The sequence below is a fragment of the Pseudophryne corroboree genome, chromosome 6 (genome assembly GCF_028390025.1).
Source record: "Pseudophryne corroboree isolate aPseCor3 chromosome 6, aPseCor3.hap2, whole genome shotgun sequence".
In the NCBI taxonomy this organism is placed as follows: Eukaryota; Metazoa; Chordata; class Amphibia; order Anura; family Myobatrachidae; genus Pseudophryne; species Pseudophryne corroboree.
The window spans coordinates 311327681-311355002 of record NC_086449.1 but is presented as its reverse complement, the minus strand read 5'-3'; the positions used below and the strand labels follow the sequence as shown (position 1 = coordinate 311355002).

Sequence of the window (27322 nt, the reverse complement as noted above, 5' to 3'; positions counted from 1 at the left end):
ATTGACTGCCAAAGGGTGGACTGTCAAAGTCAGAAAAATGTCTCAATGCACGTTGCCATATTTGCACCGCACACTGGTCCGTGCTGCGCATGCGTACGCTCTCCCGTGGAAGCGCATACCCGCAATAGCGTGCACTCGCACGCGCAGTATGCGCATTTACGGTAGAGTTTATGTGATCGTAGCGTGCGACTCATTAGTTACAAATGTTCACAATTAATGTAGTTTATAGATCATGATCCCTTTGATAGTTTCTGTAAGTTTGGTTAAAGTATAATGTCCCAGAGCTGAGGAATCCCTCTTTGCATCGTACGAAGGGTTTAACAGGAATCATACAGCAGTGTTTGGTACCCATCGGAAGAGTATTTGATTAGCAATATTCCGGTGTTGGTTTGGAGCGTATTAATCGCTCGTGCGAATAGTTATGGACATAAGAAGTTTATGTCCATTTCTATGATTTGCACATACTCAGGTATGCGGCGGGAAACCCAGTTTCCCACCCACCTGAGCTGTTGGAAATCGTCACAGCCCACCTGTATGAATCACCCTATGACCTTTTGTTATGATGCAGGGCCGAATTCCTTCGGCCAATGGACAATGGGATTGTAGGACCAGGAGATTGCATTGTGTGTGGAGCATAAATAGGCAGGCCGACCACATCCAGCTCTCACTCTCTCATCAACGGTTATCTGCTGATAATCGGGAGCTGGATATCGAGGCGCTGGCGATCATACCCTTTGTGCGTAAGTTCTCTCCATAATCATTGTCTTTCTGCGAGCCAATCTCTCTCTCTCTCTCTCTATCTCCCTCTCTCCTCTTTTTCTCTTAAATACCTTATAGTATTATAGTATTGTATCGTATTGCATTTAGGTCAGTGTAGTATTGTCTTTTTGTATTTATTGTTTAGTTCTGTGGTTAGGAAGTCTCTGTTATATTGTAGTGTATCATATGTACTGTTATCCCCTTTTACAAGTATTCTAGATATAATACAGTTAATAGGCCTTGGAAACCTAAACCAGTATCTGTGTATTTCCTATAGTGATAAGTGTTCATTTGAGCGTCGGTGACGCTCATGCAGCTTTGTAGATAGTCAGGTTCCACAAGGTTGCACTTACACCCTGTACTCACATTAAGGTATTCTGTGTGTTTCATCGGTATAAGGTTTAACATAAAGGTATAGTGTTGTGAGCGTCTGCACCGCTGGTGACCTCCTCGTGGTCTCTAGCGTATGCTACGTTACAGCGAATCTTTCCCCTAGACATAACCAATAACGTGTCCTGTGATCACTGGGCCGTGAGCGAACGTGACGCTTGAGCGTCTCGCCTACGGCTGAGCGATCGTTACGCAAATAGCGTATCATTACGGTATTTCTTAAGTAAACAGCGTACAGTGTTCTTAGCTTCATAAGGGTTGTGTATATGACAAAGGAATTTAGCATTGTCACAAGTATTGCAGACAATCCGCACTTGGGATGGGCGCCCAGCATCCACTACGGACTACGAGAAATAGATTTATCGGTAAGTAAAATCTTATTTTCTCTGACGTCCTAGTGGATGCTGGGACTCCGTCAGGACCATGGGGATTATACCAAAGCTCCCAAACGGGCGGGAGAGTGCGGATGACTCTGCAGCACCGAATGAGAGAACTCCAGGTCCTCCTTAGCCAGGGTATCAAATTTGTAGAATTTTACAAACGTGTTCTCCCCTGACCACGTAGCTGCTCGGCAGAGTTATAATGCCGAGACCCCTCGGCAGCCGCCCAAGATGAGCCCACCTGCCTTGTGGAATGGGCCTTGACAGATTTAGGCTGTGGCAGGCCTGCCACAGAATGTGCAAGTTGAATTGTGCTACAAATCCAACGAGCAATCGTCTGCTTAGAAGCAGGAGCACCCAGCTTGTTGGGTGCATACAGTATAAACAGCGAGTCAGATTTTCTGACTCCAGCCGTCCTTGAAATATATATTTTCAATGCTCTGACAACGTCCAGCAACTTGGAATCCTCCAAATCGCTAGTAGCCGCAGGCACCACAATAGGCTGGTTCAGGTGAAACGCTGAAACCACCTTAGGCAGAAAGTGAGGACGCGTCCGCAGTTCTGCCCTGTCCGAATGGAAAATCAGATATGGGCTTTTATACGATAAAGCCGCCAATTCTGACACTCTCCTGGCTGAAGCCAGGGCCAGTAGCATGGTTACTTTCCATGTAAGATATTTCAAATCCACCGATTTGAGTGGCTCAAACCAATGGGATTTGAGAAAATCCAAAACTACATTAAGATCCCACGGTGCCACTGGGGGCACAACCGGGGGCTGTATATGTAGTACTCCTTTTACAAAAGTCTGGACTTCAGGAACTGAAGCCAATTCTTTCTGGAAGAAAATCGACAGGGCCGAAATTTGAACCTTAATGGACCCTAATTTGAGGCCCATAGACAATCCTGTTTGCAGGAAATGTAGGAATCGACCCAGTTGAAATTCCTCCGTCGGGGCCTTCCTGGCCTCACACCACGCAACATATTTTCTCCAAATGCAGTGATAATGTTGTGCAGTCACCTCCTTCCTGGCTTACACCAGGGTAGGGATGACCTCTTCCGGAATGCCTTTTTCCCTTAGGATTCGGCGTTCAACCGCCATGCCGTCAAACGCAGCCGCGGTAAGTCTTGGAATAGACACGGTCCCTGCTGAAGCAGGTCCCGTCTTAGATGGTAGAGGCCACGGATCTTCCGTGAGCATCTCCTGAAGTTCCGGGTACCAAGTTCTTCTTGGCCAATCCGGAGCCACGAGTATCGTTCTTACTCCCCTTTGCCGTATAATTCTCAGTACTTTTGGTATGAGAGGCAGAGGAGGAAACACATACACTGACTGGTACACCCATGGTGTTACCAGAGCGTCTACAGCTATTGCCTGAGGGTCTCTTGACCTGGCGCAATACCTGTCCAGTTTTTTGTTGAGGCGGGACGCCATCATGTCCACCATTGGTCTTTCCCAATGGACCACAATCATGTGGAAGACTTCTGGAAGAAGTCCCCACTCTCCCGGGTGCAGATCGTGTCTGCTGAGGAAGTCTGCTTCCCAGTTGTCCACTCCCGGGATGAACACAGCTGACAGTGCTAACACATGATTTTCTGCCCAGCGGAGAATCCTTGCAGCTTCTGCCATTGCCCTCCTGCTTCTTGTGCCGCCCTGTCTGTTTACGTGGGCGACTGTCGTGATGTTGTCCGACTGAATCAACACCGGCTGACCCTGAAGCAGAGGTTTTGCCAGGCTTAGAGCATTGTAGATTGCTCTTAGCTCCAGTATATTTATGTGAAGAGACGTCTCCAGGCTTGACCACATGCCCTGGAAGTTTCTTCCCTGTGTGACCGCTCCCCAGCCTCTCAGGCTGGCATCCGTGGTCACTAGGACCCAGTTCTGTATGCCGAATCTGCGGCCCTCTAACAGATGAGCACTCTGCAACCACCATAGCAGAGACACTCTTGTCCTTGTGGACAATTTTATCCGCTGATGCATCTGCAGATGCGATCCGGACCATTTGTCCAGCAGATCCCACTGAAAAGTTCGTGCATGGAATCTGCCGAATGGAATCGCTTCGTAAGAAGCTACCATTTTTCCCAGGACTCTTGTGCATTGATGCACAGATACTTTTCCTGGTTTTAGGAGGTTCCTGACCAGATCGGATAACTCCCTGGCTTTCTCCTCCGGAAGAAATACCTTTTTCTGAACAGTGTCCAGAATCATCCCTAGGAACAGCAGACGTGTCGTCGGGATCATTTGGGATTTTGGAAAATTCAGAATCCACCCGTGTTGTTGGAGCACTACTTGGGTTAGTGCTACTCCGACCTCCAGCTGTTCTCTGGATCTGCCCTTATCAGGAGATCGTCCAAGTAAGGGATAATTACGATGCCTTCTCTTCGAAGAAGGATCATCATTTCGGCCATTACCTTGGTAAAGACCCGGGGACAATCCAAACGGCAGCGTCTGAAACTGATAATGACAGTTTTGGACCACGAACCTGAGGTACCCTTGGTGTGAAGGACAAATTGGAACATGAAGGTAAGCATCCTTGATGTCCAAGGACACCATAAAATCCCCTTCTTCCAGATTCGCTATCACTGCTCTGAGTGACTCCATCTTGAACTTGAATTTTTGTATGTACAGGTTCAGAGATTTTAGATTTAGAATCGGTCTTACCGAGCCGTCCGGCTTCGGTACCACAAATAGCGTGGAGTAATACCCCTGTCCCTGTGACCACTGGCGCGTCCATAAACTTCTTCTGGCAGATATGGACATCGCACTTACTCTTGATGCCAGAGTGCAAATATCTCTCTGTGCATCTCGCATATAAAGAAATGCATCCTTTAACTGCTCTATAGTCAGTAAAATACTGTCCCTATCCAGGGTATCAATATTTTCAGACAGTGACTCCGACCAAGCCACGCCAGCACTGCACATCCAGGCTGAGGCGATTGCTGGTCTCAGTATAACACCCGTATGTGTGTATATACTTTTTAATGTATTCTCCAGCCTCCTATCAGCTGGATCCTTGAGGGCGGCCGTATCAGGAGACGGTAACGCCACTTGCTTTGATAAGCGTGTGAGCGCCTTATCCACCCTAGGAGGTGTTTCCCAGCGCGCCCTAACCTCTGGCGGGAAAGGGTATAATGCCAATAACTTCTTTGAAATTAGCAGTTTTCTATCTGGGGTAACCCACGCTTCATCACACACTTCATTCAGTTCCTCTGATTCAGGAAAAACTATCGGTAGTTTTTTCACACCCCACATAATACCCCTTTTTGTGGTACTTGCAGTATCAGAGATATGCAAAGCCTCCTTCATTGTCGTGATCATATAACGTGTGGCCCTACTGGAAAATACGTTTGTTTCTTCACCGTCGACACTGGATTCAGTGTCAGTGTCTGGGTCTGTGTCGACCGACTGAGGTAAAGGGCGTTTTACAGCCCCTGACGGTGTCTGAGACGCCTGGACAGGTACTAACTGGTTTGCCGGCTGTCTCATGTCGTCAACCGACTTTTGTAGCGTGCTGACACTATCCCGTAATTCCATAAACAAAGCCATCCATTCTGGTGTCGACTCCCTAGGGGGTGACATCACCATTACAGGCAATTGCTCCGCCTCCACGCCAACATCGTCCTCATACATGTCGACACACACGTACCGACACACAGCAGCCACACAGGGAATGCTCTGATAGAAGACAGGACCCCACTAGCCCTTTGGGGAGACAGAGGGAGAGTTTGCCAGCACACACCCAAGCGCTATAAATATATATAGGGACAACCTTAATAAGTGTGTTCCCTTTATAGCAGCTCAAATATTATAAATATCGCCAATAAGTGCCCCCCCTCTCTGTTTTTACCCTGTTTCTGTAGTGCAGTGCAGGGGAGAGTCCTGGGAGCCTTCCTCGCAGCGGAGCTGGGCAGGAAAATGGCGCTGTGTGCTGAGGAGAATAGGCCCCGCCCCCTTTTCGGCGGGCTTCTTCTCCCGGTTTTTTTGGAACCTGGCAGGGGTTAAATACATCCATATAGCCCCAGGGGCTATATGTGATATATTTTAGCCAGAATAGGTATATTACATTGCTGCCCAGGGCGCCCCCCCCAGCGCCCTGCACCCTCAGTGACCGCTGGTGTGAAGTGTGCGGAGAGCAATGGCGCACAGCTGCAGTGCTGTGCGCTACCTCATGAAGACTGAGACGTCTTCTGCCGCCGGTTTCTGGACCTCTTCTCTATTCGGCATCTGCAAGGGGGTCGGCGGCGCGGCTCCGGTGACCCATCCAGGCTGTACCTGTGATCGTCCCTCTGGAGCTAGTGTCCAGTAGCCTAAGAAGCAAATCCATCCTGCACGCAGGTGAGTTCACTTCTTCTCCCCTAAGTCCCTCGTTGCAGTGAGCCTGTTGCCAGCAGGACTCACTGAAAATAAAAAACCTAACAAACTTTTTCTAAGCAGCTCTTTAGGAGAGCCACCTAGATTGCACCCTGCTCGGACGGGCACAAAAACCTAACTGAGGCTTGGAGGAGGGTCATAGGGGGAGGAGCCAGTACACACCACCTAGTGGTCAAACTTTTAAATTTTGTGCCCTGTCTCCTGCGGAGCCGCTATTCCCCATGGTCCTGACGGAGTCCCAGCATCCACTAGGACGTCAGAGAAAAAAAGCATAATAAGACTATAAAAATAAAATAATAAAAGCTTCAGGCTGCTATTACCAGCAGCCCTGTGACCATGGTCCGGCTCCTGCCGCACCAAACAAAAAACTGATTTGACTGAGTCAGTGGGCGGGATTATATGGTGAAGCCCCGATGCATCCTGGGAGGCCAGAAAGCTTGTGACCGTTTGGTGCCATTTCCGCTGTCGCTCCGGCATATCCCAATGTTATCCTGTGGATAACCTGTGGACCCAGCCAGAGAAATCATCTGTTTGCAAGGAATTACAGTAGGTTGGATTTTGGTTGCTGGGCATTGGTGACAAATGTCATGATGCATGGTGGTTCAGGAGGCACAGGGATCCCCGTAAATACATATGACAGCAGTGACCAAGTAGCCCCCTGAGGTGATCCACACTAGGCGCTAGCAGGTGCCAGGAAGAGGTCCTGATGTTAGTAAAAATAAAAACGGCAGGGAGACACTACTAAAAACTGAAGTCCATGCAGCCTATGGGTGTATAGAGCGATAGGTGCTTCAGTTTTTGGATGGAGATTTAAATAACCCAGGCTCCTGTTCTGCACCGCTGTAGCCTGTGTTCCAGTGTCCCCATAGGGTATCCGGTCTCTAGGTCTACAAACCTTAGACCGACCACTATTGGTCGACAGTAACCAGGTCAAAGGGTCGACATGTGTTTTTCACATTTTTTATTTTATTTTGAACTTTTTCATACTTTACGATCCACATGGGCTACGACTGGGAACGGTAACCCTATGCGAGGGGTCACGGTGCACTAATTGGGGTTCCCGGTCACTGTACAGCGAAAACGACACCAAAAAAGATTAAAAAACTCAGGTCAACCTTTTGACCTAGACCATGTCGACCTAAAAGACCCTATCGACCAATAGTGGTCAAGCTAGACACTGTCGACATTCAATACCACCCCCGGCCACAGATAAGGGATAAATCTGTGACTAGTAAATGTTTTAATCAGATTTCTTTTCACTGCCTATTGCTAACAAACATTAAGGTAAATGAACCTGCCATACTTGCAAGTATGTGACTTGGAAAACTTAAGTCATCTCAAAAGCTGGCCATATGCTGTAACACCACCAAACTAATAGACACAAGCTAATTCTTGTAATACGTGTATGTGTGCATTTAGCAGACTTGGCTTTTAATGGAATTGTCCCTCTGGGATTATTTGCATACATGTTGGGAATACCATTTGCAGACCAAAGGCTTTGACCCAACTTTTTCCTGGGTTACTGAACGTGGTTCGCATGTGGGTCTTAGCTCCTATACCCCTTGGTCCTGGATTATTCCTGGGTTGACTCCTTTTACAATGAACCCGTGTCTGCACTGCATGTCCCTGTAGACACTCCCTTGGAGGCAGGCCTACAGATACGGAGCCAATCAGCAACTTTGACAGGTAACATGAGTTGAACAACCCTGGTTGTACCATTCACACTGCGGGTTACCCAAGAATAGCCATTGCAGTGACCAGGGTCGAGGCACCGGGAATTTGGACCCAGGGAGACCCTTTCACACAGTAACATGACCTTGGTTTTTCGCTCAGTGTGAAAGGGGTATAAGTGTGACTAAAGTTGTTTCCAGAGAATATCTAACTATTCTGCCATACAAAGGTTACACAACACAGATCTGCCTCTATTACATCATTATAACGTTAGGCTTAGTTTATAAAAAAGAAAATGTGTGTGTGTGTGTGTGTATATATATATATATATATATATATATAATAAAAAAAAAGAATAGGAGACAATTTCCATTGTTGCAGTTTATTTAATAAAGAAAAGTACAAGATACTCTACTAGTTTACACTCTCTCAGGTAAGTCTGTTACTCTTTGACCCAATGGAAACGACATGACACACTTCTGCATCTGCACCCATCTGCTTCAGTTCATGCAACCAAACCATCTGCTTATGTGACAAGCGATCATTGGGACCCTTTACTTCCACCAGCTGCAACACACAGGAACAATATTTACAGTAATTAATGCACAATATGAAGGTGGAATATTGCTCAGTGTCAGCAGACGTGTTGCACTGTAATTCTTGTCTAAGTAATGAAAGAAATGGGACAGTAGGCATCCCTGACATAAGCCTTTTCCATAGTTTGAAATATCAATGGTTTTTGCACTCCTGCATAGTGTTCTTGCTTCTCAGATGTTTCACAGTCCCAGTAAAAGCTGGGGATGCCTAATGCAGAAGGAGGGGGAGTGAGCTGTAACCAAAATAAGGGTACAAACAGGGGGCATATAGCTACTTATGGAACATGTTTACCTTAGCAGCCATTTTTATATGGTGAACGATAACTGAAACTGAACCAAAAGTGCAACATTAACATAAGCGATTTTACGCAGGCATTGTGTTCAGCGGATGTGCAGCCTCTGGATCAGCAAACCCAAATGTCCTGTTAGTGTAACAGCTAAATACAAATAGTACAAGTCTCTTTACCTTACATGTTTTCTTCTGCGCCTTCCATACCACTAGATCAGGGAGCCCTCCTTTGCAATGACGGATGCCTTTGGACATTTTCCTGCATATACCACTTAACAAGGATCCACTGAGACAAGACACCAGGCTCTGGAATGAAAATGGATGAGAAAACACATTTTAGAAATTATTATCCAAATTGTAAAAAACCCCAAATTTATCATGAATACATTCAGTGGACAAATAGAATATAAATTCACGGAACAGAGCATTGTGACCAGCACAGGCTGAATGTACCAGGATCTGTGCAGAAAGGATGAAATGCCATTCTTCCACAATTCCTTTATGGTGATGCAAGATACAGCCCCCGTTGTGCAACAAGAAGTGCTCAAATGAGTTCAAGGCATGGAGAAGATTATGACATATGGGAAACACCAGTTTCATGCTCATGAAACCACTGTGATTTAGATGGGGGAGATGTGATCCTGGAAGACGTCACTTCCGTCAGAAAAATACTTCTAAAATAAGAATACAGGGTGGAAATTAATACTTAGAATGCAAGATCAATTATAATGACTACTTAATTGAACTAAGGGTATGACTACACCCAAAGCAAGCCACGAAAATGTGATCCACAATATTACAGAACCACCAGAACACAACACTGTTGAAAAGAAGGCACTAAAGGCCGTATGTTGGCTGCACATGCGTATTTGTCAAAAACATGATGAACTACGAGTCAACATCCTCTTCCTCTACTGTACATTGTAATATATAATGCAAGTTCGGTAACTTGATTAGATTTGCTTTACCCAGAGCGCCCCACTCCCATATGCTAATTTGTAAGCCAGGTTACAGTAACTGCACATAACTGTTTTAGAACTCAGGCATACAAGTACAAATTGTTTATGTTCAGAATTCACTGTAAAATCAGTGCCCAAAAGCAAAGCCATAGAAAATATGCAGGCGCTATATAAAAGGAAATTTATGGTAAGAACTTACCTTTGTGAGGTACACTGGATTCCACAGGGAATTACATTGGGGTGTAGAGTAGGATCTTGATACGAGGCACCAACAGGCTAAAAGCTTTGACTGTTCCCAAGATGCATAGCGCCGCCTCCTCTATATCCCCGCCTCCAGGCACTGGAGCTCAGTTTTGTTAACCAGTCCAATGCAGTAGCAGGTAAAAGAGACAACAGTTAGTAGCCACATAAAACTACATTCTCACGACAGGAGAAGGTACCAGCGGCTAATGCCATACAAACCTATAGAAGCCAAGTGCATCAGGGGGGGCGCCCTGTGGAATCCAGTGTACCTTGCAGAAAGAGATTTAACAAAGGTATGTTCTTACCATAAATCTCCTTTTCTGCAGCGGGGTACACTGTGATTCCACCGGGAATTACATCGGGGATGTCTTAAAGCAGTTCCTCATGGGAGGGGACGCACTGTAGCGGGCACAAGAACCCGGCGTCCAAAGGAGGCATCCCGGGAGGCGGAAGTATCGAAGGCATAGAACCTTATGAACGTGTTCACTGAGGACCACGTAGCCGCCTTGCAAGGGTCGCAACACGGCGGGCCGCCCAAGATGGTCCAACAGACCCAGTAGAATGGGCTTTGATGGTTGCAGGAGCCGGAAGGCCAGCCTGTACATAAGCATGTGGAATCACCATTCTAATCCATCTGTCCAAGGTCTGCTTATTAGCAGGCCAGCCACGTTTGTGAAAACCAAAAAGAACAAAGAGAGAAATCAGATCTCCTAAGCGAAGAAGTCCTCTTCACATAAATACGGAGAGCCCGTACTACATCCAAAGACCGCTCTTTGGAGGATAAACCGGGAGAGGTAAATGCCAGAACTACAATCTCTTGGTTATGATGGAAAGATAACCAGGGCGAGTTCTAAGAACTGCCCGGTCACGGTGAAAAATCAGAAAGGGTGACTGACAGGACAAGGCACACAAGCCGGAAACCCGTCTAGCAGGGGCAATAGCCAGCAAAAACAAGACCTTAAGAGTAAGCCACTTAAGGTCTACAGACTCAAGAGGTTCAAAAGGAGACTCTTGTAAGGCATCCAGAACAACCAACAAATCCCAAGGAGCCACAGGGGGAACATAGGGAGGTTGAATCCGTAAAACACTCTGAGTGAATGTATGAACATCAGGCAGAGTTGCAATTCTTTCTGAAACCATATCGACAAGGCAGAAATATGAACCCTGTTGCAGGAAAGCCAAGAGTTTGGCAGTTCTGAACTTGTATGCATTATAATTCCTAGCCGCACACCAGGTGAAGTAAGAATTCCAGACCTTATGATAAATCCGAGCAGAAGCCAGTTTACGGGCCTTCAACATAGTTTGAATGACCGCCTCAGACCTTTGGCCCTCAGGAGTGAAGCTTCAAGAGCCACGCCGTCAAAGCCAGTCGGGCCAAATCCTGGTAGACACAAGGACCCTGAACGAGGAGGTCTAGTCGTTGAGGAAGTAGAAGGGGACACTCTATCGAGAGATCCTGTAAGTCTGAGAACCAATGCCGTCTGGGCCACGCTGGAGCGATTAGAAATAGTATTCCTCCTTCTTGCTTGAACTTCCTTATTACCCTGGGCAGGAGTGACACCGGAGGGAACACATACAGCAGCCTAAAGTTCCATGGAATTGCCAGTGCATCCACGAACGCTGCTTGAGGATCCCTTGTTCTTGCTCTGAAGACCGGAACCTTGTGATTGTGTCGAGACGCCATCAGGTCTACATCTGGTAGGCCCCATTTGTCCACTAGGAGTTGAAAGACTTCCGGATGAAGACTCCACTCTCCGGCGTGTACGTCCTGACGACTGAGGAAATCCGCTTCCCAGTTGAGGACCCCCGGAATGAACACCGACGATATGGCGATCTGCCAAAAGAAGAATCTTTGACACTTCCATCATTGCCATGCGGCTCCGAGTGCCGCCTTAATGATTTATGTACTCCACCGTGGTGGCGTTGTCCGACTGTACTTGAACAGGCCTGTTCTGTACCAGAGGCAGGGCCAGTGTCAAAGCATTGAACACTGCCCGCAACTCCAGAATGTTTATCTGGAGGAGATATTCCTCCCTGGTCCATCGACCCTGAAGAGAGTGCTGCTCGAAAACCGCGACCCAACCCCACAGACTGGCATCCGTCGTTAGAAGGACCGAGTTGGAGATCCAGAAGGGATGACCCCTGTTCAATTGCTCGTCCTGTAGCCACCAGGTTAGTGACAGGCGGACCTCCGGAGTCAAGGAGATCATGTGACTCCTGATTCGGTGAGGCAGGCAATCCCATTTGGAAAGGATTAACCTGTGCAGAGGGCGGGACTGAAATTGAGAATACTCCACCATGTCGAAAGTAGACACCATGAGGCCTAGTACTTGCATCGCCGAGTGTATCGAAACACGCGGGCGAGATAGGAAGCATCTTAACTTGTCCTGAAGTTTCAGGACTTACTCTGGAGACTAGAACAACCGTTGGTTGTGGGTGTACAATAATGCCCCCAGGTGCACCATGCTCTGAGCAGGGACCAGTGAGGATTTCTTCCAGTTATTGAGCCACCCGTGGGCTTGTAGGAAGTGGACCATCAGTTCCAGATGACTGAGGAGAACCTCTGGAGAGTTTCCAAGGATCAATAAGTCGTCCAGATACGGCAGGATCCTGATACCCTGAAGGCGGAGCAGAGCCGTGATGACCTTGGTGAAGATTCTCGGAGCCGTGGTCAGACCAAAGGGTAAGGCCTGGAATTGAAAATGTAGGTTGCCAATAGCAAACCGCAGGTATTGCTGATGCAACATGGCAGTAGGTATATGCAGGTAAGCGTCCTGTATGTCCAGGGATACCATATAGTCCATGGGCTCCAGGGCCAGAACAACAGAGCGAAGAGTTTCCATACGGAATTTGGAAACTTTCACAAATTTGTCCAAAGACTTGAGGTTGAGAATGGGCCGGGAGGACCCATTCGGTTTCTGAACTAGTAACAACGTTGAATAGTACCCCCTGCCTCTCTGAGCCAGAGGCACCGGCACTATCACCCCTGTGTCCAGGAGGGATTGTACCACCAAATGGAGAGTTTTTTTGCTTTTACCAGATCCGAAGGGATGTTTGTTGAGCAAAACTGACGAGGAAAACGTTTCTTGAAAGAGATGGCGTATCCGTGAGTGAAGACTTCCGTTACCCAGGCATCTGAAGTGGTCTGTAACCATACCTTAGCAAACTGCAGAAGTCGGCCTCCCACCCTGGGGTCCCCCAGAGGGAGGCCCGCCTCGTCATGTAGCAGGCTCGTCTGTTTTGGAAGCAGGCTGATGAGCAGCCCAGGAACATTTAGATTTGGGATTAGTGAAAGTGCGAGCCTGTTTCGGGTACGCCTGACCCTTTGCCTTACTTGGAGGTCGAAAGGAAGTACTTTTAGACTTCGGAGCCGAAGGATTAGTACTAGGCAGACAGGCAGTCATCGCGGATGCTAAGTCAGCAACAATCTTGTTGAGATCTTCCCCAAAAAGGATGTTTCCCTTAAAGGGGATCACCTCCAAGGTTGAGTATGTCAACCAAATGGTCAGAATGGGGTAAAACTAATTTAGTAATGACGCTTGAACTTATCAGGTTTCTTAGAGGTATCTGGAGGTTCTGCATCATCATCAATTTGAAGAATCAGCCTGATAGCCTCCAAGAAGTCAGGAACATCCACCTGTGTAACAGATTCCCCATCGGAAACATCTGCATCAGTGTCTGAGGGATCAGTATATACGCCATCTTAAATCGGATGAAGTATCCGAAACATGTGTGGATTGTGAGGAAGTAATGGGCCCGCTTAGAAGACCACTTGGTCCTAGGTGGGCGAGGGTTAGGTTTTTGTTTAGCCAAAGACTGATTTAATTGCTGTAACTGAGTGGACAGATTATCTGCCCATGGCGGATTAACTGGAATATGTGGCTGTAATGGCACAGGAGGTCCCACAGGGGGCGCAAGTCTAGTTACTAGCATAGTCCGTAAAGTAGAAAAGGAAGCCCAAGGTGGGTCTTGGTGTGGCCCCGGTGCTGCAGACTGACTGAGGGGTATAGAACCCCCGGTACGAACCCTCAGCTGCAATGTTTTCCTCAGAGCAATCCGTGGCGTCAGCAATGCATGGTGCAGGATCAGCCATGGATCTCCTGCCCCGTGTAGCGGACATTATATGGAAGCGTAACCTTAGGGTATAATAGTACAATATAACCAGCAAAGTACCGGACAAAAAAACCCCTGTATAGTGTGACTGCAAAGCAGAGCACAAACAGAGAATTTAAGAGGTATATGGTGACTGAAACACACAGAGAATAATATCAAAGTAGTATATCCTGTGAAACACTACATTATATGAGAACCCTGATGCACTTAGCCCCCTTCAGGGTACAGAATATGGGGATAGCAATATGTGTGAGATACACGGAATAGAGACCACACAACAGCTATTGGCACACACAGTCACATGTACAATGCAGAAATTATTACAAACAACAATAAAACTGCACTGGACTAGCAAGACTAAGTAACTGTAGTACTAAGTAAAGCTATGTATGTATACAGATCTAACAATGTACAGTAAAGACTGGATGTATATCACAGGATACTTGTACTAAATATCCCTATAGTTATGCACTTGTTCTTAACTAACACTGTCTAAATGACATGTAGAATACTTTAGTGTCCTGTAAATGCACAGCGCTGATGAGGCAGGCGGCTTTACAGAGGAGACATTGCCCAGCAGTCCCAGGATCAGCGCAGCTCTGTGTAATGGCGCCCAAACGCTGACAGGGAGTGAGGGAGAAGAGAGATGCAGCTCCAGGGCGGGAACATTTGCAGTAAATGGTGGCTGGGGGGAGGGGCTACAGGTCAGCGCCCTTTTACCTCTGCTGGACTTCACCACCGGGTACTGCGGGGCCTATAGAAAACTGATTATGAGAAATCCGACCTGTGCCCCTTGCCCTGGTGGTCTAGTGGGATCCCTGTACGGCCACAGTGTCCACGCCAGCACACGTGGTCCGTCTCCGGAGACCAAGCCAGATCGAGATTTCAGTGGGTCCCATCTGGGGGACCCTCTTACCTCCTCCCGAAGATGCGGCCACGCGATCTAGGAGAGCAGCGGCGGGTGTGTGCCTGAAGTGACCGAAGCCCTCTGCTGTAAGTACCTGGCAACCAGGGCACGGGAGTATGCAGCGCCACTGGGGGAGGCGAAGGAGCCGCAGCACGATATGTCAGACTGACATATAGCACTTCTAAGTGCCTGTGCTGCGGCCCTTGAAGTCTTCTTTTCTTCAAAAAGCTCTTTTCAGGGCTGCCTAGCGCAGTTCCCCCTGTTAGCAGCCTGCACTGCAGGCACCAACTTACAAACTGAGCTCCAGTGCCTGGAGGCGGGGATATAGAGGAGGCGGCTCTATGCATCCTGGAAACAGTCAAAGCTTTTAGCCTGTTGGTGCCTTGGATCAAGATCCAACTCTACACCCCGATGTAATTCCCTGTGGAATCACAGTGTACCCCGCTGCAGAAACTGTTAGTTAATAAATTATATTGTACACGACAGGTTTTCTGGACAGGAATCCATCAGGTAAAGTGCTTTATGACCAGGTACATGAAGGAAAGTGGACCAAAACTGTACAGACCTGCATTCATGTACAATCCAATTTTACACAGCATATAATTAACAGAACACATTATTGCAAAATATAGTTAAACAAGGAACATCTTTATACTATTCCCATATACCCTGATGCGGTGGTATTATGCCGTGCCTTAATTATCAAAATACTCATTTGTCTCTCACCAGTCACATCTCATTTTATTCAGCACATAAATACTTTACATAAAAAATTGGGGGATTTAGCAGTAACAGAGTTTTTATAAAATTTTAGTCTTTAAAGCTCTTATAATATTATGTAAGCGTACTTTATCCCACCCACCTAAAGGAATACCTGGGCCTGCTGTAGAGAGGAGAAGCGTTCCCAGCTTACAAGCGCAGCCGCTTCACCTTCATGCACATTCCAGACATTAGCCATCAGCTCATGCAGGATCTCAGGGGGCGATTCCTGGAGAAGCCTGAGACGATCTTCAATGGCCTCCTTTCTGTTCTCATAAAAACTGTCTGTGTAGAGATCCAGGGGAAATGACTGCAAAATAACGATATGCTTCTTTTAGCAGCGTGTGTATTTGGGAACCTGTGTGTCATGCAGAAAGAGAGGTCGGCACAGTTTCTAATGCAAAATACCTGATAGGAGTTTCTGAAGACATCAGTGATGCCCTCCATAAAGACTATATCCCACATGAACAAGCCATAGAGAGTACAGAAAGTGGAACCTTCTCCATGAATTCCTGAAGAGGAAAAGGAAAAGTACAGTGTAAGTAGTATCACACAGGGCCAGTTATCACTTTAGATTCTGCAATCGGGCGGGCCTGGTGGGAGGGGAGGAAGGGATGAGAGAATAACCTACAACCAGCCCTGGACATATGTACACATTGGTCTCCTTATAAAATGTAGCAGTATTATTAACTCTATAAGTAGTCTTCTAGATCTCCTAGTTGGTGCACAGGTGTATTCGTTACTAGTTGATTCATTTTAATAGGGCCACAGGTGGTGCTGATTATTTCAATTGGGATACTGAGGAGATCTGTAAAACATGCACTGTTGGGCTTCCCTGTAGACCAAGTTTAGGAAAAACTGGTGTATATTATAGAATGTAGTTGAGAGAGTCTAAAAAAACTAAACAACTCTGTATCAAATGTTTATCTCATATAAATAACTTAAGTGGTCAGGAAAAGGTCCACCATCCAATAATAAATATACAAACATAATATTACAAGTAGGAAATAGAACGAATGGGTCTATTTACTAAGCCTTAATTGACCGGTACTTTATATCCATCCAAGGCTTTGTAAATAGACCCCTAAGTTTTCTAAGTCCACATTGTACCACTGACACCTGTATCTTCCTGCTGGCAGCTGCTCTCTGGTCTAGTGTACTAATAGAGTGCTCAGATCCACACACACAGCATATTTGGTAGTTGAAGCTGTTGCTTCTGGGCAAACATAGCAGCTCAGTTATATCCCTTATACTGCATCTTGTGGCCACAGCTCAAATACAATCTTATTATATACAACTTCTAATATGGTATTGATTTGAGCTACATTTTGCTTATGTTCTAAAGGTACAATGGACTTCCTTCTCAAATTGGACAGGAAGCTAATTAGGGCTGTATCCTATTAGATGCAGTGATTTACCACTCGGTAATAACAGGCTTTTTAGCCCGATAATGCTATCGAACTGTTCAATTACAGTCCGTTTTTGCCGTGCTGTAAATCACCCATTATCAGCTGATAACACATGGGATCCATGATTAGATCATGTGTTACCATCTGGTAACGGGTCTCCTGGGGCTGGTTATAGATTCTGTTTTGCATGCATAATCCCCGATAAATGGATAGCCATGAGGGAATCATTTAGCTGTGGTAACTGACTACCACTAATAGGATACCGCCCTAAGAAGGTAATTCAGACCTGATTGCTGGGCTGCGTTTTTTGCTGCCCTGTGATCAGATAGTCGCCGCCTACAGGGGGAGGGTGAATTCGCTGTGCAAGTGTGCGTTCAGATTGTGCAGTCTCTACCCAGCCCAGGACTTACTCAGCCGCTGTGATTGCTTCTTGCTGATTGGGGCCGGAGCGGACATCAGACACCCTCCCTTCAAACGTTTTGATACTCCTGCGTTTGTCCGGACACTCCCTGTAAACGGTCAGTTACCACCAACAAACCGCCGCCTCCTGTCAATCACCTTGCGAACGCCCGTGCAATCTGATTTATCGCACCATCCCATCGCTGACCGGCGATCCCCGTTGCTGCAGACCGTCGCGTCTGCGCAATGTGGTGCATAGGCATGCGCAGTTCAGATCTGATCGCACGCTGTGTGAAAATGCACAGCAGCGATCAGGTCTGAATTACCCCCTAAGTGTTCAATATTAAGTCCTGTTAGTTTCATTATCAGAACTAAACTTTATTAATCCAAGTAATATGTATGTGATTATGTTTTTCTAACTGAATAGAAGAAAAAACTGAAACAGACAGGCTTTCAAGCTTTTTCCCAAGGATACAGTCTACCAATTAGTAGCCCTAGAAATGTACATTGAACTTAAAAACAGGAGAAAACTTACTATAAGTCAATTTGGTGATTTTCTGCGATCTAGCGTTGACGTTGCAAATCAGAGATTTACTAAAAGCAAATTCATCGCCAAATCGCAGGTGAAATTTGACAACACCCCAATTTGCCACAATACACAATTGCATACCTTGGTCATAGCCGAGATCCCTATAATGAGCCAATGCCAACTCCTCAACTGAACACATAACAGTGGAAAGAGTTATGTTGTCTCCAACCTCCTCAGCCACGTTCTCCATGAGAAATACAGATTTCCCCATACCAGTCTGAGGGCACATCTTGCCTTTGATAGTAACCTGCCCATTAGAAAAACATTTTCTCACAATACTTAGGAAGATCAGCAGGCTGTAAAGTCACTTTCACCATACATTACTTTATCAGTATCACATCACTGTTACTTATTCTTCTTCTCACATGAGGGACATCTTCTACGGTGATCTCTGGAAGTTTGCTGAACATTTTGTGGAACTTCTTGCAGCTTGGAGAGTCTCTCATTCTCACTGCCCGTTGGTACAGAGAAAGCTGATGACCTGTGCGTACATAAGGATCTGACAAACCATCCATAATAAAGAGAATTGCCTGAAAAACAGCACAAACAAATCTGATGCAGAAAATGAATAAAGAAAAAAAATCACAAATTCTATATACATAAAAAGCTGAATGTGAATTACATTCTGATTACTCTTCTATTAAAGGTGGGCCCATACATAATGCAAATGTACCCAATAGGAGGTGTGTGTGTGCGTGTGGTGGAAAGGTAGGTGATGGTGGCCTCCCTGCTCTTAAAAGCATGCACTGCACTGGTGCAAAGCTTTGGTTCTCAGTGCTGGAAGCAAATTCCTAAGCAGGACTTTACTGTGCACGTGCGGCCCCACACTTGCTCAGAAGAGTTGCCCTGTGAGAAGATGGACCAGCGATACCGAGCCCTTCTCACCTACTAGCCCAATAGCCACTGTACCTCCTGCAATGGCAGAAGTTCTGCCACTGTCTTTAGAAAACAGAACTATAAGAGATTATAACATATTACTTGAATGAGTTAACACACAGAAAATGACATTAAGATGGCTTAAGAAATGACAATGGTCAGGACTTTCAATTTAAGGCTCAATAACTTAATACTACAGTAAGTACATTGTGCCACAGTTACAAAGAATGTAAAAGCCAAAGTGCAGCTCAAAATCCTCTCACTATGCAACTGCATGTAAATGTCTGCAAGAGCACATACTTGCACCTGCCAGTGGAAAGAGAGGTGGTATGTGGAGTTTTCCTTGCTGTGCAGACTGCCACACATCCATTTCTACTACACGTGCCACATGTACCAAAGTATTCTCACTTCAACGACCCATTAAGCCATCACTGATGCTAAACATGACATTGGTGGCTCTACAGTGGTAGGGAGATGGACAAGATGTGAACGTTACACTTTTGCACAGTGCATCTCTTGAGATTGTTCCGCTTCTTCACACACTTCTACGAGAGCAGAAGGAAGCGCACCTTGCTATGCACTGGTCAGACCCACTAGATATAACAGTGCAAACCCAACACATATTGCAGTGTCCATCTAAAACTACCTCCGCACTAATAAACTCAACTTTCATTCAAGTCTCCCTTACAGACAGGTTTACACTGCACTTTGCTAGAAGCAGAGAGGGTTTACCATTTGTTATAGTCAATGAAAACACCACTGGCATACATACCTTTTGTGTCTGCTTCAAATGCTGGTGCAAGTTCAGGACCAGTCGATCCCACCAGCGCCCTCTACTGTTTGGACAATAAACATCCTGGGACAAAAGTGTTTGCAGCAACTCCACTGCTTCCTGCAAAAAATAAGAATTTACTTACCGATAATTCTATTTCTCGGAGTCCGTAGTGGATGCTGGGGTTCCTGAAAGGACCATGGGGAATAGCGGCTCCGCAGGAGACAGGGCACAAAAGTAAAGCTTTTCCGATCAGGTGGTGTGCACTGGCTCCTCCCCCTATGACCCTCCTCCAGACTCCAGTTAGGTACTGTGCCCGGACGAGCGTACACAATAAGGGAGGAATTTTGAATCCCGGGTAAGACTCATACCAGCCACACCAATCACACCGTACAACTTGTGATCTAAACCCAGTTAACAGTATGATAACAAAAGGAGCCTCTGAAAGACGGCTTCCTACAACAATAACCCGATTTTTGTAACAATAACTATGTACAAGTATTGCAGAATAATCCGCACTTGGGATGGGCGCCCAGCATCCACTACGGACTCCGAGAAATAGAATTATCGGTAAGTAAATTCTTATTTTCTCTATCGTCCTAGTGGATGCTGGGGTTCCTGAAAGGACCATGGGGATTATACCAAAGCTCCCAAACGGGCGGGAGAGTGCGGATGACTCTGCAGCACCGAATGAGAGAACTCCAGGTCCTCTTTTTGCCAGGGTATCAAATTTGTAGAATTTTACAAACGTGTTCTCCCCCGACCACGTAGCTGCTCGGCAGAGTTGTAATGCCGAGACCCCTCGGGCAGCCGCCCAAGATGAGCCCACCTTCCTTGTGGAATGGGCATTTACATATTTTTTGCTGTGGCAAGCCTGCCACAGAATGTGCAAGCTGAATTGTACTACAAATCCAACGAGCAATAGTCTGCTTAGAAGCAGGAGCACCCAGCTTGTTGGGTGCATACAGGATAAACAGCAAGTCAGATTTCCTGACTCCAGCCGACCTGGAAACTATATTTTCAGGGCCCTGACAACATCCAGCAACTTGGAGTCCTCCAAGTCCCTAGTAGCCGCAGGTACCACAATAAGCTGGTTCAGGTGAAACGCTGACACCACCTTAGGGAGAAACTGGGGACGAGTCCACAGCTTTGCTCTGTCCGAATGGACAATCAGATATGGCTTTGTGAGATAAAGCCGCCAATTCTGACACTCGCCTGGCCGAGGCCAGGACCAACAGCATGGTCGCTTTCCATGTGAGATATATCAAATCCACAGATTTGAGTTGTTTAAACCAATGTGATTTTAGGAATCCCAAACTACGTTGAGATCGCCCAGTGCCACTGGAGACATCAAAAGGGGGTTGTATATGCAGTACTCCCTTAACAACTTCTGGACTTCAGGAACTGAAGCCAATTTCTTTCTGGAAGAAAATCGACCGGTCGAAATTTGAACCTTAATGGACCCCAATTTGAGACCCATATACACTCCTGTTTGCAGGAAATGTAGGAATTAACCTAGTTGAAATTCTTCCGTGGAGCCTTCCTGGCCTCACACCATGGAACACATTTTCACCTAAGCAGTGATAATGTTGTGCGGTCACCTCCTTCCTGGCTCTGACCAGGGTAGGGATGACCTCTTCCGGAATGCCTTTTTCCCTTAGGATCCGGCGTTCACCCGTCAACGCGGCTGCGGTAAGTCATGGAACAGACATGATTCTTGCTGAATCAAGATCCTTTCTAGTATCTCTTGAAGTTCCGGGTACCAAGTTCTTCTTGGCCAAACCGGAGCCACGAGTATAGTTCTTACTCCTCTCCTTCCTATCATTCTCCATACACTGGGTATGAAAGGCAGAGGAGGGAACACATACACCGACTGGTACACCCACGGTGTTACCAGAGCGTCCCAGCTATTGCCTGAGGGTCTCTAGACCTGGCGCTTCATGTGGGACGCCATCATAACCACCTTTGGTCTTTCCCAACGGTTTACAAACATGTGGAAACTTCCAGATGAAGTTCCCACTTTTCCGGGTGGAATTCATACATGCTGAGGAAATCTTCCTAGTTGTCCACTCCCGGAATGAACACTGCTGACAGTGTTATCACATGATTTTTCGCCCAGCGAAGAATCCTTGCTGTCATTGCCCTCCTGCTTCTTGTGCCGCCCCGTCTGTTTACGTGGGCGACTGCCATGATGATGTCCTACTGGATCAGCACCGGTTGACTTTGAAGCAGAGGTCTTCCTAGGCTCAGAGCATCGTAAATTGCCCTTAGCTCCAGTATATTCATGTGGAGAGAAATCTCCAGACTTGACCACACTTCCTTGGAAATTTCTTCCCTGTGTGACTGTTCCCCAGCCTCTCAGACTGGCATCCGTGGTCACCAGAACACAGTCCTGAATGCTGAATGTGCTGCCCTCTAGAAGATGAGCACTCTGCAGCCCCCACAGAAGAGACACCCTTGTCCTTGGAGACAGGGTTATCCGCTGATGCATCTGAAGATGCGATCCGGACCATTCGTCCCGCAAATCCCCCTGAAAGGTTTTTGCGTGAGATCTGCCGAATGGAATCGCTTCGTAAGAAGCCACCATTTTTCCCAGGACTCCTGTGCATTGATGCACTGATACTTGGCCTGGTTTTAGGAGGTTTCTGACTAGGTCGGATAACTCCCTGGCTTTCCCCTCCAGGAGAAATACCTCTTTCTGGACTATGCCCAGAATCATTCCTAGGAACAGCAGACGTATCATCGGAAAACAGCTGCGATTTTTGGAATATTTAGAATCCACTCGTGCTGTCGTAGAACTACTTTAGATAGTTCTTTTCCGACCTCCAACTGTTCTCTGGAAACTTGCCCCTTTCAGGATATCGTCCAAGTAAGGGATAATTAAGATGCCTTTCTTCTTTTAAGAATCATCTTTTCGGCCATTACCTTGGTAAAGGCCCGGGGTGCCGTGGATAACTCAACGGCAGCGTCTGAAACTGATATTGACAGTTCTGTATCACGAACCAGAGGTACCCTTGTTGAGAAGGGCAAATTTGGACATGGAGGTAATCCTTGATGTCCAGGGACACCATATAGTCCCCTTTTTTCCGGTTCTCTATCACTGCTCTGAGTGACTCCATCTTGATTTGAACCTTTTTATGTAAGTGTTCAAAGATTTCAGATTTAGACTATGTCTCACCAAGCCGTCTGGCTTCAGTACCACAATATAGTGTGGAAGACTAATACCCTTTTCCTTGTTGTAGGAGGGGTACTTTGATTATCACCTGCTGGAAATACAGCTTGTGAATTTTTTCCCAATACTGCCTCCCTGTCGGAGGGAGCCGTTGGTAAAGCAGGCTTCAGGAACCTGCGAGGAAAAAATGTCTCGACTCTCCAATCTGTACCCCTGGGATAATACTTGTACGATCTAGGGGTCAACTTGCGAGTGATCCCACTGCGCGCTGAGACTCTTGAGACTACCCCCCCACCTCACCTGAGTCCGCTTGCACGGCCCCAGCGTCACGCTGAGGACTTGGCAGACGCGGTGGAGGGCTTCTTTTCCTGGGAAGGGGCTGCCTGCTGCAGTCTACTTCCCTTTCCTCTATGTCTGGGCAGATATGACTGGCCTTTTGCCCGCTTGCCCACATGGGAAACGGAAGGATTGAGGCTGAAAAGACAGTGTCTTTTTCTGCTGAGATGTAACTTGGGGTAAAAAGGTTGGATTTCCCAGCTGTAGCCGTGGCCCCCAGGTCCGATGGACCGACCCCAAATAACTCCTTCCCTTTATACGGCAATACTTCCATGTGCCGTATGGGATCTGTATCACCTGACCACTGTCGTGTCCATGACATCTTCTGGGAGATATGGACAACGCACTTATCTTGATGCCAGAGTGCAAATATCCCTCTGTGCATCTCGCATACATATATATAGAATGCATCCTATTAAATGCTCTATATCAATAAAATATTTTTAGTCAGGGAATTCGACCAAGCCAACCCAGCACTGCATCTCCAGGCTGATGGCGATCGCTGGTCGCAGTATAACCACCGTATGTGTGTATATACTTTTTAGGATATTTTTCCAGCTGCCTATCAGCTGGCTCCTTGAGGGCGGCCGTATCTGGAGACGGTAACGCCACTTGATAAGCGTGTGAGCGCCTTATCCACCCTAAGGGGTGTTTCCCAACGCGCCCTAACTTCTGGCGGGAAAGGGTATAACGCCAATATTTGCTATCGGGGTAAACCCACGCATCATCACACACTTCATTTTATTTTATCTGATTCAGGAAAAACTACAGGTAGTTTTTTCACTCCCACATAATACCCTTTTTTTTTTTGTGGTACTTGTAGTATCAGAAATATGTAACACCTCCTTCATTGCCCTTAACGTGTGGCCCTAATGAGGAATACGTTTGTTTATTCACCGTCGACACTGGATTCAGTGTCCGTGTCTGTGTCGACCGACTGAGGTAAATGGGCGTTTTATTTTTTTTTTTTTTTTTTTAAAAACCCCTGACGGTGTTTCTGAGACGCCTGGACCGGTACTAATTGTTTGTCGGCCGTCTCATGTCGTCAACCGACCTTGCAGCGTGTTGACATTTTCACGTAATTCCCTAAATAAGCCATCCATTCCGGTGTCGACTCCCTAGAGAGTGACATCACCATTACAGGCAATTTCTCCGCCTCCTCCAACATCGTCCTCATACATGTCGACACACACGTACCGACACACAGCACACACACCTGGAATGCTCTGACAGAGGACAGGACCCCACTAGCCCTTTGGAGAGACAGAGGGAGAGTTTGCCAGCACACACCAAAAAACGCTATAATTACATAGGGACAACCTTATATAAGTGTTTCTCCCTAATAGCATCTTTATATATATATTTATATCGCCAATTAGTGCCCCCCTCTCTGTTTAAACCCTGTTTCTGTAGTGCAGTGCAGGGGAGAGCCTGGGAGCCTTCTCTCCAGCCTGTGAGAGAAAAAATGGCGCTGTGTGCTGAGGAGATAGGCCCCGCCCCTTTTCCGGCGGGCTCGTCTCCCGTTCTTTAGTGAAGTTTGGCAGGGGTTAAATATCTCCATATAGCCTCTGGGGGCTATATGTGAGGTATTTTTAGCCAGTATATAGGTTTACATTTGCCTCCCAGGGCGCCCCCCCCCCCCAGCGCCCTGCACCCTCAGTGACAGCGTGTGAAGTGTGCTGAGAGGAAAATGGCGCACAGCTGCAGTGCTGTGCGCTACCTTTAGAAGACTGTCAGAGTCTTCAGCCGCCGATTCTGGACCTCTTCTAACTTCAGCATCTGCAAGGGGGCCGGCGGCGCGGCTCCGGTGACCATCCAGGCTGTACCTGTGATCGTCCCTCTGGAGCTGATGTCCAGTAGCCAAGAAGCCAATCCATCCTGCACGCAGGTGAGTTCACTTCTTCTCCCCTCAGTCCCTCGTTGCAGTGATCCTGTTGCCAGCAGGACTCACTGTAAAATAAAAAACCTAAGCTAAACTTTCTCTAAGCAGCTCTTTAGGAGAGCCACCTAGAATTGCACCCTTCTCGGCCGGGCACAAAAATCTAACTGGAGTCTGGAGGAGGGTCATAGGGGGAGGAGCCAGTGCACACCACCTGATCGGAAAAGCTTTACTTTTGTGCCCTGTCTCCTGCGGAGCCGCTATTCCCCATGGTCCTTTCAGGAACCCCAGCATCCACTAGGACGATAGAGAAATAAACTTTCCATCACATAACGTTCAAGAGAAAACAGAAGGCTCAGCAAAGCAACCTTAATATCGAGGGCCATCGATGAACAAATACGATGTTTAATTAAATGAGTACAAATCCTTTACCTCATACAAATGCAGCCTCTGAAGGATTTCTACTCCACGTGATAGGATCCTAGTGTACACCCAGCCCACAGTAAAGCAACGCAGATATAATGGCAGCTCTGCATGATACCTAAAATAAAGAATACTGCTATGAAATGTCCACAGTAATAAATATAGGAAACTGATAAAAGTGGAACTAAACATGAACAAATACTTTGTTACACCCGTGGCAATTTAACAGCACATACTTACATATCAGAATCCAGAGTGGTAAAACCCAGCATTTATAAATACTGATGTTGCTATCCTAAACATCTTTATAACCGCTTTAACAACTTTTGTGTAACAATACAATTAAAGCAACAATTTTACATACTAAAGTGCACCTCAAGTCCAGAGTAGTAGTTAGCGAATTTAAAAACAAAAACACATTTTTATATTGAGAGGTATGAGAGAACTACAAAATTGGGATCCAGTCTTTAGGTCGACAACATGTCGACCTACTTACTGTTGACCAATAGTGGTCAACCTAGACACTGTCGACCTAAGTCTAGTCTAACATACCACACCCTACAAAATTGCACATACAGAGTTTATATAAGTTTTACTTTATTGTGTTTCCTTTAAAGGATAACTATTTCCCAATGCAGCTATCAGACCATAAAATTATTGGGATCCGGTCTCTAGGTCGACAGTAACTAGGTCGACAGGGTTTCTAGGTCGACAGGTCAAAGGTCGACATGAGTTTTTCACTTTTGTCTTTTTTTTACTTTTTCATACTTAACAATCCATGTGGACTACAATTGGGAACGGTAACATGTGCCGAGCGCTGCTAGGCACCTTGCCCGAAGCATGGTGAGCGAAGCGAACCATGCGAGGGGACACGGTGCACTAATTGGGGTTCCCAGTCACTGTGTGAAGAAAACGACACCAAAAAAACATAAACTCATGTTGACCTGTCGACCTAGACCATGTCGACCTAGAGACCTTGTCGACCAATCGTGGTCGACCTAGACACTGTCAACCTAGTTACTGTCGACCTTCCATACCACACCCAAAATTATTGCGTAATATTATCCTGTAGTATATGATGTTTAGCATTTTATTGCAAAAAATAAAAAAATTTTGTCAATATTTGCGAATTCACTACAAACATAAAAAGAGAGCTCTCATGTGATTCCCTACAGCCAATAAGGAGTCTGGAAAGTAAAAGATGACTAGCGTGGTTATAGAATATAGAGGTACACTGGTAAATTCTTAGAATTAAGGAGAACATTTTTGACAGATTTAATGAATTCTGCCTCAGTAATCTTTTTAATAATTGGACCTCACGTCCAAAGAGGGCGACATACGATTGTGAGTCTGAATTTGTATAAAAAGTACCACGATGCATCGGCCTCGTCTTTTTCCATTGCACTTCGTATGAAGACTCGCATACATATATATACTTCGTATGAAGACTCGCATACATATATACAAGTGTCACACATCAAATTACTTAGCGCAGTCTCCTAGTGTATCCTAACTAAGATGCATTATCAGCAAAAAAATATGATGATAGCAGAGTTGTATGGATATTAGCAACTCACGCCAGGCATCTCCCACTGCGTGGCATATTAATGTTAGATATATGAGGACGCATCCGTAGGTAACATACCTTAAAGCAGGTTCATTCTTTAGCTGATCCCAGTCCTTCCTGGCATTCTGAAATATCAAATGTGCTTCATTCCATTTTCCATTAGTCATAGTGACTACGGTGTCTACCAGCTTGTGCATTGCAGATTCATATCTAAGGAGAGGTAGAATGAGCTGGGTGTACAACTGAAGGCAACGCTGAAATTAAACATATCAAGCTTTTCAACATCATTTACCAAGGGTTTAGGTATGGGAGGTCCACACTATGGGGCAGGGACTGACTGGGGGCCGAAATCGGCCCTGGCATTTGAGAGCGCGCCGAAGGCAACACCACCACTTGTCTGTTTTAGGAGCTTTAGTAAATATTTCCCTATGTGTACAGTAAAGTATGTCGACCCCCTAATGAGTACAG

General features: G+C 46.3%; 1 protein-coding gene across 4 annotated transcripts in view; it reads right to left on the bottom strand.

The window, feature by feature from the left end:
• Positions 1-7932: 7932 nt before the first annotated feature.
• Positions 7933-27322, bottom strand: part of FAN1 (FANCD2 and FANCI associated nuclease 1) — a 112736-nt gene continuing 93346 nt past the window's right edge. For 3 of the 4 annotated variants that reach the window (XM_063926243.1, XM_063926242.1, XM_063926244.1), the window contains exons 6-14: positions 26933-27064; positions 25297-25405; positions 19478-19597; positions 18195-18359; positions 17911-18076; positions 15841-15944; positions 15548-15742; positions 8629-8757; positions 7933-8133 (exon numbers count right to left, since the gene is read on the bottom strand). In XM_063926243.1, coding sequence (XP_063782313.1) covers positions 7996-8133; positions 8629-8757; positions 15548-15742; positions 15841-15944; positions 17911-18076; positions 18195-18359; positions 19478-19597; positions 25297-25405; positions 26933-27064 — 1258 coding nt within the window. In that variant the 3' untranslated portion in view covers positions 7933-7995. Of the gene's footprint in view, positions 8134-8628; positions 8758-15535; positions 15743-15840; positions 15945-17910; positions 18077-18194; positions 18360-19477; positions 19598-25296; positions 25406-26932; positions 27065-27322 lie in introns of those variants that run through there. The other variant, XM_063926245.1, reaches the window with a different exon arrangement.